The sequence below is a fragment of the Varanus komodoensis genome, unplaced genomic scaffold (genome assembly GCF_004798865.1).
Source record: "Varanus komodoensis strain SLA01 unplaced genomic scaffold, ASM479886v1 scaffold5, whole genome shotgun sequence".
Lineage (NCBI taxonomy): Eukaryota > Metazoa > Chordata > Lepidosauria > Squamata > Varanidae > Varanus > Varanus komodoensis.
The window spans coordinates 37,136,809-37,152,573 of NW_025336087.1; the positions used below are offsets into that span (position 1 = coordinate 37,136,809).

Sequence of the window (15,765 nt, forward strand, 5' to 3'; positions counted from 1 at the left end):
GTGGGAACATGTAACATGTTGTACGTTCTTCATATCTAGAGAAAACAGGAGTGTTGTTTTTGAATCTGTCTGGTGTTTGAGCTTTTCACCAGTGTACTGTTATTCAGCTGTAAAAACCATTCAGGAGCATGAATGGGAATAGTATACATACAGTCTATAGAAAGATCTCTTTGTGTGGGAATCCAAGTACTGAGAACAAAGTGCTGTCAGCGCACCCATTAGCACTAGCACAGCAGCCTGTAAACAAGCCTAATATGTAACAGCTCCTTGTGACACTCTTTCAAATATATCTTACTAAATCCATTGATTCCAATGTTGGAATGACTAACAGGGTATTGGCAGCTGACATGTTGGCAGAACTCCTCTGCCAGAACTGATGCTGCTGTAACTAAGCAGTCACCAGCGGCTAGACAAAGCACTACAACCGCAAAATCAAGAGCTAATGCAGTGGTGCCAGCAACCTCAAGGGAGGAGGCACCCTTGAATCCACACCTTATGCAGATTAAAGGCTAGGAAAATCTATTCAGTACAGATTCCTGGAATGCACTATAATGCCTTCTTTGTTTGAATTGCTAGTGCAACCTTCTACAAACTTGTGCCTTTTGAATGTGTTTGATTACAAAGCTGGCTGGAACATTATGGGAGCTGTAGTTCAAGGCCTTTGGAGGAAAGGAAGTAATGAAGATGAGAGGGGGGTTTATTGATATTAAAATCTATAATATGTTTCACATCTTTGGATCATTAAGTACTATGTGATTTTTTTTTAGTCATTACAGTGCTGCCTTCTTTAAAAGTTCCCATCGTTGCAGGCTGTTGCTGTTAGTGCAACAGGGAACAGTATAACCATTGGCCAGGTTCATACATATGGACAAGGCATTGTGATTTCCTTCGCAGGATGGTGTGTTGTGCTGTCTGAGCCCTGTTGTGGATTTACCATGCATTATTTCTGGTTTCTGTGGAACTATGGAATAATTGTATAGCTTCCACACTTAGTGGACTATTGTAATGCCTTCAGTGCTTATTGGATAATGTTGTATGGCTGCTGTGGTTCACCATGTCTTATTCAGTCACCTGAACCCAGAAATGCAGTTTCCAGGTACCATAGAGTGATGGAAAGAGCAATAATCTCAAGAGCCATTCTAAATGTTCAGCCTCTGTATGCAGGCCAATGAAAAAGAGACATGCAAAATAGGCAGGAGCAGTGTGCACTGGAATTGAATTTCAGCTTGCATAGGCTGATGAGGTATGTGCTGCCAGCAGGATTTAAGCAGGATGATAGAAACCATGCAACTGCCTGACAGCCTTATCCAGGTAAAAATCACACCACATGGACACTGCATGGCATGGTATAGCACTGCATGGGAATGCAGCCATTCAGTCTAGTAGCTGCAGGATTACTTCCAAAATGTCCATACATTTTGCTCTGTTTTTAATCACGTCCATTCAGAAGGCTGTGTGGCTTGTATTAAAATAAGATCCTCTTATTTGCTAATTAAATTTAAATTCTTTGCATTTCAAAAAGAGATGGAACTCCTCCTTTCTACTCATATAAAATGATCGTATGTTTATCTGTATCTTGTTAATCATATGGCATAAGTTTGCATGAAGAGTCCATCTGTAATTTGGAGTGGAAATGTTTTCTAACAAAATGGTTCTTTTCATTGGATATCTCTGTGCTGACTAAACATTATCAGTAGTTGTTTTGCTTTATGAAAATGCTAAATAGATGTGAATCTAATGATCAATGATTCCATGTACATACCAGATATCACCCTCTTTTGTGAGGACATTGGCTTGCACAGCACTTTTTGTGGGGAGAATTTGGGATCATACTTTTTAACTCTATATTGGAATGTCACACTATTCACACTGCATAGCTGGTGGTAGAGAGGAATCCTGCCTCTCACTCACTGCAGGCTGCTCAGATAGACTTGAGGAGCAAGTCAGGGAGGAAAAGCTGTTTGATTCAGAGCTACCTAGCGGTGGCTTTGGAAAGGATGGACGCTTAAGGTTAATATCTCTGTCCTATTGTATTATGTTAGTTGGAACACATTATTCAAGATCATGTCGTAATTGTATAACAAAAAGATTGTTGACAAGGTAAGGCAGACAAAATGACTTTAGTGAAACAAAAGGTTGGAAGGGAAAGAGCAGTTGAACATTCAAGGAGTTTTTTGACTTTGAAAAGGAAGTGGAGTTCTGGACATGTGTGAAGTATCTAAACAGAATTGTTTCAGTCTTTCAAGTGATTAGATTCATTATTATGGCTTTATAAATAGGGCACATGCTGCAACAGGTGATAAATCTGCATCTCCTAGAAGAACAGTATAGGGCAGTCTCCAAGTTACAAACATCTGAATTTTGAACTGCCATAAAGCATATTCATTTTTTAATTAATGCAGGAAATCATCATTACCAGGGAGAGGGGTGGGGGCAGGAGTGAAAGGGTAGAGAGGGAGGCTTCCAAAGCAGTCCTTTCTGCCCCACCCATCCAGAGAGGGAAATCTCTCCAGCTGCAAAAAGGAGGTTCTGGTGAGTTTGGGTGGGGAGTGGCAGCTAGATATATTCACAGTTTTTCTACTTTCATAGGAGTTCTGTATCCCTGGACCCCATGAAAGTGGAGAGCCAACTCTACATGATCTGATTTATATACAAATTTGACTTAAAGACACATTTCCATTTTCTCAGGAACGGAACTTGTTCATAACTTGTGGACTAGCTGTAGCCATGTCTGGAAGATATTTTATCATTCCCTCTAATAATGAACACAGGTTGTGAGTGTCAAAGAAATGGAAAAACAAGAGAGAATTATCGGCATACTTAGGGAAATCCGAATGTTTGCAGAACTCCACCCTTTTTTAATCTAAGGGCAGAGGGGATATAAACCAGCCCAATGAGTTTGGTCCTACTCAGTAGCCATGGAATGTTGTGTGCCAGGAAGAGAAAGATGAAGAAATGGGAAGAGTGGAATGTCCTGCTCAGAGAGAATGACTGACTGGCAGCCTGAACAGGAACAGTATGGTTTGTATGGAGGAAGAATATCCTGCCACATTCTATTGGAGGCCCACTTATTGGCTATATCACACAGTTTCAAATGGGTTTATTTTACAATCCTATCTATGTTTTCTCAGGCATAAGTTGCATTGTGCTAAGTGGGGCTTAGTCCCTCATAGGTTTGCTTTAGGATTACATCTTCAGAGAGGAACACAACACCTTACTATTCGATTTTACACGGAAACACAAGCAGGACTTCTTCCAGATGGATCAGATGAAAAAAAAAAATGAAATTAGCCAGGGGGTGAGGTAAATTGTAGCAGAACACATCCAGAAGGGACTAAATTAGGGAAGTTATCTTTAAGACATTATCATGAGATATTTTGGTGAGTAAGAACAACATGATAGTGTCAGTTCCAACAACTTGTGAACTGCTGATCTATTTTTTGATGCTCACCATTTTTTCTATTCCTTCTGTATTACTTTACATTGTTGAATGTTACGATTTTATTTAAATAAGCACATCTTTGGTACTTTGCCACATTGGCATTTTTAAAGTGGTGTATGAAATTGCCTGGTATATTTTATAGCTGGTTTCTGTCCACAGTTTAAAAATATTTCCACATGAACATTACCATTAAAATCTATTTGCTCTCTCTTCTATATTTACAAAACAAATACGCCATTTATATGATGTTCATTATTGAATGTGGCCACCAGATGTCACTGTCTAAACATTACTGAATTCATTTTTCTTTCTATTTTAAGCTCATTTTCCCTTTTGACTTGATTAAGTATGATTTTCAAAACGAGGAGCCACTTAGAAATAAAAGTGGATGGTGTGAAAGAGTTAAGAAAGGTAAGAATCATATCAGAATTTTATCATGAGTTTTGATGGCAATAATTTTTACAGAAAATTGTTACAGATGAAGGCAGAAGCTGTGGTAATTAAATTCAGAAGGACCAGAAGATGTGGAAATATCCATAGTTGAAAATGCTCAACTTTCCATACTTCAAGTTAAGGCCACAAACTATATAGCATAGGTAAGCAGAGAAATAATCCTGCTACTGGTAGGAGACAATATACCAAGACCAAGTTGCACTGTGGACTCAGCAGCAAGCTTAGATTCTTAACTTTAACTTTTTTAAAGCAGGTGCTTCCTATTCCTTCTCTAAAGGTTACAAAGTAAACTTTAAAGAAAATTCATATGCAGTTCATATGATTAGGCAGTTCATATGTGGACTCTCACATAGCTGGTTCTAACAAGGCTTCTATATAGTAGTGAAATATATGAAATGTCAGCAGAATACTATGGAGTGCTATAAACAAGTTTTAGAAATTGGTTAACTCACCTATCTGAAGCTGTACTAGCAAGAGTCAGGCAGGGTGGCTGGCTGGGGACACAATGGAGGCAAGGTCACCTCTCATTCCTCCTAGAACTTTTTGCCTCCTTGGGTGGGTCTCTAAACTGAACTAGCTGACATACTGTCAGTGAACAGGAGTGGCAGTGGACAGACTAGGATCCTGTGTTTCTGCTCCACTCCCTTTCCACTGCTGTACCCTGTTTTTGTTCCTTTGTGTTCTACCAAGGGCATGTTTGTGACCTCAGAGAAGCAGTTGCTCAGTTGCTCTCTTTGGTGGCTGTCAGTTGGAAGGTGGACAATCTAAGGCTGTTTGCCTGTTGAGATTGTAGCAGTGTCTGTGGCCTTGAGAGGAGGAATCCACCATATCTTATAGTTCTTGAAACACTCTTTCTAGGACCATAGCGTTTGTCTTCCCACCATACTGAACCTACTGAACATAATTCACCAAATAAAGGAGATCTGACAAACTGATTCAGGCTGCAATTTTATTCCCATTAACCTAGGAGTAAGTCCCACAGAATTTTATTTGGACTTATTTCTAAATAGGCATTGTTAGAATGTAATGCAGTGTTACTGCATTATCGAAGTACATGGGAAACTATTTGCATCAAGTTTGTTTTGGGTAGTTGCAACTGAACAATAATAAAACCTTAAAATGAAAGACTGCAATTTAAAGCAAAGGTGACAATGCCCTGGATGAAGAGTGTTTCACAATTTTAATTTTAATTAAATTATTAATATAAGTTTGTGATCTCCCACTTCTCATTTTGCCCAGAAAGAACCAATATTCTGACAGCCCATTTAACTTCATTAGGACAAGTGGCAGATTCTACACAGTTTAGAGTTCAAACTTTAAACTGTGCAGTTTTATGCTTCATTTTATGTCACCTTGCAGGTAAATCCAGGAAATGTACATAATCTCATGTTGCTTGTTAAGTTTTTGTATAATTCAAATTTTAAATGCCTAACCCACAAAATTTCCAGTTGTTATAGATACTAATATATGACTTCCTTACTGTTCTTAGTGATGATCTTTATATGCCCACTTTATAGAGATGCTGCTCCTTTTTATTTGCTAGTAAAGCATCCAGGATTTTTAACTACATCACTTTTGGCTAGGGATGTGTAATGCTGGGAATTCCTTTCCGAGTCTGACAGGATTCTGTTCCAGTAAGTGGTGTTGGTCTGGAGTTTATTCTTTCTCCAATTCTGGAAATACATTGTGCATTATTTGCACAAGAAGCAGTTTGCACAGATTGGACTTTTTGTGTGTGGGGCTCATTTTTAAATGACCCAGTTTTACAAAAGTCAAAATCTTTCTCCCAAAATAAATTTGCAGAAAAAAGTGTCATGAAAATTACCAAAGAAATCTGCATATGGGTTTTACTTGCTACAGATCAAGGCAATGTCTGTGGGATGGAACAAAGTGAAGCAAAATCTGTCAGTTTTCACCCCCTCAAATAGAATTCTCAAACATTCTTATTGGCAAGATTGTTTAATAACCTCCAGCGACTGCTGTTGTCTGGTGGCCATATTGTGAACCCACATTATTTCTTTTTTATTTGAGAGCTGTTACAATTTCACAGTAAGGAAGAACTGTCCATGGACCATGATAAGCCTCTCCAGCCATCAATGGGTGGAGGAATCAAGATTAAGATATACAGATTTGTTTACCTTTATCCCATCTATGTTTCACATATCATCTAGATTGTCAGTTCATTGATGTAGCCAGAATATTTTTAGTGATACATGAAATTTCATTCCACTTGTACAAGTGCACATTAGTGCCAATGTGGTCTAGCAGAATTATATATTAGTGAAAATGTGTACAATCCCCACCAGAAAAAATAAACAACGAGTAAGCAACCCCACACAACTTAGAGGAAACCATTCTTTAGACCTTGTAGGTCATATTTATTGAAATCCTTAGCTCTCTGGTACGCTGAACAGAAGCATTGCTTTTAGGAAGTCTTACTACAACATTTTGCTGCAGGCCATTTTGCTGTAGTGACCTAAATCTAATCTGGGCTACTTCCCAATATCTTGCGATTCCCCAATGAAGCCATTTTGGGAGGAAAATGTGTTTGATGTCCTGAATGAAATGCATGCTTTAGGTTTTAAACATGGCACAATTATATAACTTCCCCACAATCAAGGCACTGAGGAGAGTTTACAAAGACTGTTAGTTTATTTCAAGAGCACACAGAATCCACTTTTCCAATAGTTTTCCTAGGTAAGGGGTAAGGATGATAAAATTTGTCAGTTTACCATACAACTGGATATTAAATTTCTGGAGAATGGCATGCTGCCTCAAATCTGCTTCTGGCCATGTTTCAGTCCTTACGTGATCTGCTGCTGCCTTAAAGTGGTTTGTCAAGTGGTTCGTTTCCTTGTAAAAAAGTCAATGCAATAGAAGCTCGCTCTCACACTGTATCCTTTGTTACTAACACTGTGTAACCACATTTCTAGAGGCAGAGAGTCCTTTACAATATAATTTTATTCAAAAGTCCCTTTGATATCAGTAGAACTTAATACCAGATAGGTGGCCTAAGAACTGATATTGTAATATCTTTTTTTGAAACACGTTGGAAACATACTGAGCAAATTTGTAACTTTGTCTCTGTGTAAAATTCTACCCATAGGTGAGCCTGGACTTTTAATATCCAAAGTGACGTCAAAGAATCCATTTTTTGGCTATGCTGGGAATAAGAAAGATACGGAAAAGAAGTTACTCTGTGGTGTATTTAAAAAAGAAGATTGCTATTTCAATACAGGAGATGTAATGGTTCAAAATCAAGATAATTATCTTTACTTTTGGGACAGAACAGGAGATACATTCAGGTATAGTCAGTAAAGATATGTAATCAACATTTCTATTAGTGTGTGTGTGTGTGTGTGTGCGCGCGCGCGCAAGTGCATGGGGGGCAGGGAATTGCTTCCAGTTACTCTGTTTCTCCACATTTTCCCTTAAATATTGTCCTAAAGAGATTTCAATACAGTGATTTTGCCAACAAGCCATTGACCACAACCATTTTGTCCTGTCTTGGTAAATATTTTACAAGACAGATAGTTCCTCAGATATAATAACAAAGACAGTAAAAAAATAAAATATATTTGCAGGCCAAACCCACATAAATTCATTATGGATATATTTATTTTGAAGTTTACAAATTAATTTATATAGCAAAACCAGCTCAAGTTCAAAACTCTAGTCGAGTTTTGTAAGCCAAGTTTCCCTAGAAGTTTAACGCAGAGGGTTTGGGCAAAACTATAAACTGTGGTTTATTTTCATATGAACAAGTGGGTTGTGCCTTGGACTCACACAGTCCTCCCTCGCTTCTCTTCTGGCATGGCCAGGGGAGAATATAGGAAACATTTGTTTTCCTTTTTAACTAACTACAGTTTTGCTTTATGTCCAGCACAGACAAGTTGTCGTTAACTGTAACAACTTGACCTCAAATATTGCTAAAAAAACAGGCTTGTTTGAAAAAACCATGGTTAGGATGAGCAGTATGTTACAGCTTGGATTTAAGGCTACACTGCAGTTAACTGAAAATTGGAAGATAGTAAAAGCTTCCAGTCCTCTCCCTGCAGCCACAGCACAAGACCAAGGTTTATTCATGTAATAATGAACAATGGCTTTGGCGAATGGGGCAGCATAGAAGCTTGCTAAATAAATAAATAAACAAACAAATAAATATGTCTGAATGCAATGAAGACCCTAAATCAAACAAAATGCTGTGCAAGAAACAGGCTTTTAAAAGAATTCAGTGTTTAATAACTTTCTTTATTCAATTAAAAATTAAAGTTAGAGTTTAACTTTTATATATACATATACTTCTGTACTTTCTCTATTTTAGGTGGAAAGGGGAAAATGTTGCAACTACTGAGGTTTCAGATGTCATTGGTATGTTGGATTTCATTCAGGAAGTCAATGTTTATGGGGTTTTTGTACAAGGTAAGAAAATATGCTCCTTCTATTTTGAAAATACAGTGAATCATCTATATTTGGTTTATGGGACCACAATTTAGAGATGTTTGGGGTGGAATGGGACAGCAGGGAATAGATAATTTTGAAAGAAAAGAATATTGCCTACTCACAAATTGAATGTTTTTACATACATAAAATGTCACAATAAAGCTTTATAAGTAAATAAATTACCACACATATTACTAAAATGTAAATAATATAACTTGTGACCTATTTAAATTTTAATTCTTTTAACTAGCAGGGTAAAATACTTGTTGAGAAAAGTTGTAGTAAATACCAGACTGATAAGATGTATAGCAGTTTTCTGGTTGGAAATTATAGTAAAAATCTACTTGTGGTTAGATGATTGTGGCAGATGATGAAGATGATTCTAACAGAGAAGAAATGGCTTGTGTCCTGTGCTTCTTGACATAGTTATTGCAATCCATAGGCACACTAACTCTGTGGTCAGTTAGAGGTTAGTCCAGCTATGTATGTATGCAAACTAAGGCAGGCTTATGAAGAAAAAAATCATCACCTTCTTTCTCCCAGTTTAACTACTTGTCATTAGGAATGACCTAGAAATAAAAGTAGCTCAGTTAAAGTAGTCTAACTCTAACATTTCACCTCAGCATACTGCCAAAGGACATCTTTCTACGGCTGGTGGCAGGAGACAGGGGAATCATTGCATCACTTTGCAATTAACTCAGACTCCTAACATCTTTAAACAAACCTTTCCTAAATTAAGAAAGATAGGTGGCATAAGTACTGCCTTGGATTGAATGTGTCCCAACAAAATGGCCTTTGGAGCTAAACTCAGTTGACTTGTGTAGGATTTGGCTCACTCCTTCTACACAGGGCCCTTCAACCATTGATGGATTAGATTCTGACTCAAAACAGGATGGGTAGCAAGAATCCCCAGCTGAATAGCCAATGTCAGAGGACCAAGATAACAGAGGTAACAAAACAGCAACAACTAGGGAGAGCAGATATGCTGGGGGTGTACCATCAAAAGAACATTTACAGTTTATTCAGACATACAGGAAATACTTGAGGCAGGGAGGTAGCCCCCAAAGGGACCACAAAGATGGAATCTGCACAAGAGGCTTTAATAACCTATCAGTTACATACACAGTTTGTGGGAAGGAGAGGGATCAGGTGGGGAATCATGTACACTGTATGCCAGGGGCACACTAGGGTTGAACACAATACAAAAAGAGCAAGCTTCAGTACAGGCAAGCATTAGCATGTCTTATGTGTACCCCAAAGGGAAGGCCTTTCAGAAGAGGGACATTAGCATTACTAAGGTGTATGTGGGAAGCAAGACTTGTAATATGGATTCCTGAATGTCTTAAGTCTAAAGCTGTTCTTACGGAGTCCAGATTTTAGCAGCCATATTATGGCAAAGCTTTTGATCTATCTTCATGATGTCATGATGGAGTCATGCAGTAGGAAGCAGGCAGTTGCAAACTCTGTGGGAAAGCTTAGTGAACGAACTGATACGAGTGCAGGGGAAACCCAGATTCCTTAATCCAGTAACATTGTGTCAGGTTAAGAGGTAAGACCATTTGAGAAGCATCAGGTGTTCCAAGTGACTGATCCTTAAGCAGACCGGTCCACTTGAAGGTGGGCTTAACTCTTTCAGTTCAGGGATGAGAGGAGAACCAGCCATCTTAGAATCAATATCTTCATTAAGCCACATTTCTCTAATGGCTAGCATTCTAACTCTGCTTGTTGCTTCTGCAAAAGGTTACTGCAATACACTGTGTGTTTGTTGGATTACAAAGGCTGCATAATAAAGCCTTTTTGTTAGAAGCATTTGTTTTGTCAAAAGATGGCCCACAGAAGATAGATCTGCTAAAGATCCATGCCATGAAACACATTTGAATGCAATCATGTATACTAAATCATTACAATCTGGTGAGATGCTCCTGTCCTCCAAATCCATACTTTGGAAAGGAGTTTCATCATATGAACATACTGGAATAGAAAGAGGACAATGTGACAGGGATAGGAAATGAACATAGTGTACCATTGGAGTAACTTAAGTGACACAGTGCTGCAATAAAAGCTTGGTGTAGATCTGATTCTTCCCAGAACATTATAGTTGCTTTTTGGCAAAGGAAAGAAAGCATTGACTTGGTTCCTGCTGCTGCCAGGCAGAGCTCAACAGTCTAAGGATGTCTGAGCAGGGTATCTAGAGTTGTAACTCAAGGTCAGTTATTGGCTTACAACTCTGGTTATATCTCCTGTAAAAACCTGCAATTGCTGAACCAAGTTTAGAGGTAGATTGTCCCAGGCTTGTGCAGCCCATTGGGAATGGGCAGGAACCCAGTATACTCAGAGGTAGTCATGACATGTTAATTCAGCTTTGAAAATAATAACAATGTAGGGGGCGTGCTCGCCCATCCACCTATGATTTGTTTAATCGTAAACACTGATATACGCCACTTAATCTGTACCTGTCAAAATGAAGCACAGTTGTTTGAGTTTCCAAGGTGGTTATAAAACACGGACCCATGTTAAGTATGTGTACAATTTTCCTTTTCCCTTAAGACTTTTCCAGATGCCAAGAAATTCTGGACTTATTAGAATTAAAGAATGCTGTTTACATTAAATGCATTAAATGTGTGTTCCAGAACTCAAGGAGGTGTTTATTTTTGAAAACCTTAAAAAACTATGCAAATGCTCACAAGTGAGTAGTAAAGCATGAAGCATTCAGCAATTTAGGAAATTAGGGGCTGGGAGAAATTAACACTAACATGAGGGGCAGAGGGTCATTTTCTGTTGAGCCTCCAGAGTACTCCCAGCAGCTTGTTCCATTCCACATTACATGTGTGCTCACCTGGCACAGTCCTGGTGGGGTGTGGGGAGAGGATCTGTTCCAAGTTGTCTCTGGCTCCATAAAACAGGAGAGCCACTCAGAGATCCTTCACTTTCTCTTTTTCCTCCTTCACCCTGGCAAGGATTTCAGTCTCTGACTTGCAGTTTCTGAGTTGGATTTCTGTGTGTGGAGAGCCAATTGTGTAACATTTAAAGGTTCTATGGGGCTATTTGATTATTCAGAGATTTGTTGATGGACATTTGCAAACGCAATTTCACAAAATGAATCTCTTCTTATTAACAATTATATAACAGCCAACATGAGTAATTATAACAACAACAAAAATGCTACAACTTGTGCAGCGAAATCCTTGGCAACAGCACTAATACAGAAGTTGCTTGTAGAACTGCAAAGTTCAAGTGTCCTTTTGAATTCAAATTCAAACAAAAATTCAAGAAGTCTTCCTCAACTGGTTTGAGTATCCATAACATAGAAGTAGCAACTCTACATGAAGAATCTTCAAATCAATGTAATAAAATACCAATTCAATTTCATAGTCATGAATTCACTGTGTAGATTCACCCCTCCAACTCAAACATACAGGAATTATACTTAAACCAAGTTGGCAAGGGCCTTAAGTGTCTAAGGGGCAACAGCAGCTCCAGAATTTTCAGCTTTTTTGCTCTTTCTGATTCAAATCTCTTAAAGCCCTGCTCTTTCTTAGTCGCACCCCTTTGGGCTGAGCCAATATTTCATAAGGGTTATTACTTTTGGATGGAATGCTATATTGCTGGTCTCACTGGCTTCACCCTCTGGGGGTTGTGAGAACAGGAACAAGTAGGGCATCCTTTGTCCTTCTTGATTTTGTGGTGGGACAGAAGGATCTATCCCCCTGCCTCATTTTCAGGATTTTGCACTTGTGTATAGTCAGTGGAACTAAAAACAACCAAGCAAACATAGAAACAAGGAACTTTAAAGGGCCTTTCCAACCCCTCTCCACTTGATGGCAAACCTCATCAAGCTAGTAACACCAATTAATACCACTAAGGAGTACATATGTGATGTGGGAAAATGGCATGAAAACTTTGGATATCCTGTATAAGTCTCGCTGTGAGTCTTTGAAATAAAGAATGCGGGATGTGGCTATAACAACATCATGAGGAGATCTTAACAAAATGAGGCTAGGTGTAGATCCAGCCCTCATTTAAACTGTTAGGAATACTAAATATCTCTCTAGATCATTGAAAATCTGTGGATTTTAATGGATGGAACATTAACCCTATAATAATTTCCTGCAGGTTATGATGGGAAAGCAGGAATGGCATCTATCATGTTAAAGCCTAAGAGATCCTTAGATTTAGAAAAACTTTATGACTGCGTGGTGACGTATCTCCCCAGTTATGCCTGTCCACTGTTTTTAAGACTCCAGGTAATATACAGCAACATTGTAAACATGTCAAGATTCTTTATTGCTAGCAGAATATCAGCTTAGCAGTGTATTAAGCTATATATCCTGAAAAATAAACGATGGCTTCAGCGGGAGCTATCTAACGGGCATTTCAAAGATCAGTGAATCCTGCTTACAGTCTTTGTAATGAGCTGGAATTATATGGCACACTAATGAAAACTACAGATTATACTAAATTAGAAGACTTGTATACCTCATGGAAAATGGTAAAATGGATTAGAAAGATTAGAAGTATGGGCTGGGAATAACAAAATGAATTCAGGGTAACAAATAGCAAAAGTTGGAATGAAGGAATGCTGTGTCTGTAATGGACATCATAATAAAAATTGCATTAAGTTATGATGATGCTTTGAAAAGTAAAGTCAGTTATATAGTTAGATTTGTAATTGTGGATTCCGGCTGATCCAAGGCTGGCAAACACACACACACAAACATGGTCTCCATTCACATCTCAGCTGGTATCTTTGAATCTTCAGCCTCTTATGTTCCATTATTAGATTTTGCCAATAGAAATCCATGAGCCAAAATACTGGGTACCTAACCCATACCAATAACAACACAAGAAGTTGAGGCGGGCAGTGTTGTGGGGGGGGGGGCAGGGGAGAAACTAAAGAGGGATCTCTGGAATGGGACTGCAAGATATATATTTAGAATGGACTCTTGCAAAACTGGCCTACTATTACTTGTAATAAGATGAATATCTTTAAATGACTTGAGTAAATATTCACCCTCCCTGAACTATTGCATTTGAATGTGACCAAGTGTACCTCTATTCCCAAGCACAACCAGACAATAACACTGAGAGCAACAGGCTGGAGGTAGGACATGTATTTTTCTAGGAATATATCAATCTACTGGTCTCTTTTGGCTCTTGTGAATGTATTTCGATTAGGTAAAGCAGGAGCAGATACTGATGATAAATCTTATCTAACTAGAGAGATGAGCCAGATTCACTAAATGGCCTTTTCCATCATTTTCTGTTAGAGTTGTATGACTCAGAAGAAGCTTATTGTGAGAGCTAAAAAGGTGTATTTAGATTAGCATTATTATTAGGTTTATTTATATTTCTATACTACCCAATAGCTAACTCTCTGGGCAGTGCACAACAATTAATAAAATACAATAGAAATAACAGTAAAACTTCATAACATTCTGTTCAAAATGGAAAACTGGCATTTAACAACCTAAACAATTAAAGCAGATTCATACAGCTCAGCTTACTAAAACACCCTCCCCCGCAAGTCCTATTTGGATCTATCAAATGCCTTGGCTTTGAGTCAGACTTAGCCTGGTGCCAGAAAGATAGTGAAGTTGCACCAGGCAAGCATCAGTAGGGAGATCATTTTATAATTTAGGGGCTACCTCAAAGGAGGACTTCTTGTTGCCTCTAACCAAGCCTCCCTTGGGGGCAGCTGTCATTGGAAGTCCCCAGTTGCTGATCATGGTGTCCAGTTATATTGTTGTTGGGAGGATTGTAGTTGGATGTTCCATCAAGTGTTGGGGCCCCAAGCTATGTAGTCATTATATGTAGGTTATAACCAGCACCTTGAATCTGGTTCAGAAGGGTATAGGCAGCCAGTGAAAGTAGTCCAGAACTGCTGTTAGGTCCTTGGACCTTCAGGTTCTGGGTAAAAGTCTGGCTGCTGCATTTTACAGAAACTGCAGCTTCTGAACAGTCTTCAAGGGCAGTCCCATATATGGTGCATTGCAGCAGTCTAGTGTAGAAATTACCAGTGCCTACTGAAACGAGGCTGTCCCTGTGCAGTATACTGCTAAAAAACACTCCTTACCATTGAGGCCAAGTGACAAAGATAACACATGAAGCACTCCCAGGCCTAGTCTCTCAAGGTTAGTGCAATACTATGTGAAACAAGTTTAGCACACTCCATCTGATCAGGAGACCCGCCTGCCAGGACCATCTCAGTCTTGCCTGGATAGGTTCAGTTTGTTAGCCCTCATCCACTCCACTGTCACAGTTGGGCACCAGCTTAGCACATCTACAGCTTCACCTGTGGTAGATAAAAAATAGACCTGTGTTCATTAGCATAGTGATGGCAATGCACTCCAAAATTCCAGATGATCCTTCTCAGTGGTTTCATGTAGATGTTAAGTAGCATTGGAGACAAGATGGATCCCTGAGGAACTGCATACTGGAGAATCCATGGAGATGACTATCCAAATAGGAATGGAACCACTGCAAAGCTGTACTGCCTTCTCCAACTTCAGACAATTGCCACAGAAGAATCCTGTGGTCATTGGTCTTATAAACTCCTGCACTGTCCAGGAGTATCAACGTGGGCATATTTCCCGTGACACTTATCATACAGAGTAACCCAAAATTGGTTACCAAAATCAGGCCTGAATCCTGATTGAAAATGAATTCAGGCTGGTCACATCCAATAGGATTTGGAGGGCAGGCTGGGCAACTGCCAGACCTATGGATGCAAGAAAAGCCAGAACATGGCACAGCCATTGATTGGCTGGGCTGTGTTCCTCTTGACTGGTCCTCTCAGCCCTGCATTTCCTTTACCATCACTACAGCCATTGCACCTCCACAGATTCCCCTACTTGCCTCTGTATTTTCTCTCCAAGGTGCATTGACAGGCCCTAAATTCAAAGGAGGGCTCTGAGAAAACCAAAAATAGCCAGAAAGATGTCTTGCCCTTTTACTCCCCAAGTGCCAACCCCCCGCTTTGGGTTATTGCTGCTTGGGTTTCCAATAATCATGGGGTGGCTCCTTTGCCGGGCACAGTAGCAACTTGTCTGAGATCAGGTCCCAGACCAGCAAGTACAATCAGAAGTGAGAGAAATTGACTAGCAGTTGCAAAAAGTCCAGCTTGCTTACTACCCTGGAAGGTGTCTCAGTTGCTGGCAAGCTTCTAGGCCTTTTGTTCTATAGCTTCCAAACTTCATTTTGTAGACATAGAAAGTCAGCCTTTGAGCACAGATTTGGATAGCTATTACTTAGAAATTTGGACTCAAAGTTCCTACAGGCAAGTTTCAGAACTCCATGCTTGACATCATGAGAAATAATGAGTAGGCAGACTTCCAAGATCCTCAAAGGCAACAGCACAAGAAAAGGTAGTCAATCTCTGGTTGGGGCACTTGGCAGAAGCAGAGTCCATAATCCAATAAAGGGTTGAA

General features: G+C 39.3%; 1 protein-coding gene across 3 annotated transcripts in view; it reads left to right on the top strand.

Moving 5' to 3' along the window:
* Window positions 1–15,765, top strand: part of SLC27A6 (solute carrier family 27 member 6) — a 44,688-nt gene that overhangs the window by 28,384 nt on the left and 539 nt on the right. The window contains exons 6-9 of one of the 3 annotated variants that reach the window (XM_044446510.1): window positions 3,763–3,853; window positions 7,002–7,200; window positions 8,220–8,317; window positions 12,452–12,582. In XM_044446510.1, the coding sequence (XP_044302445.1) occupies window positions 3,763–3,853; window positions 7,002–7,200; window positions 8,220–8,317; window positions 12,452–12,582 (519 nt within the window). The remainder of the gene's footprint in view (window positions 1–3,762; window positions 3,854–7,001; window positions 7,201–8,219; window positions 8,318–12,451; window positions 12,583–15,765) is intronic. The other 2 variants (XM_044446511.1, XM_044446512.1) reach the window with 2 other exon arrangements.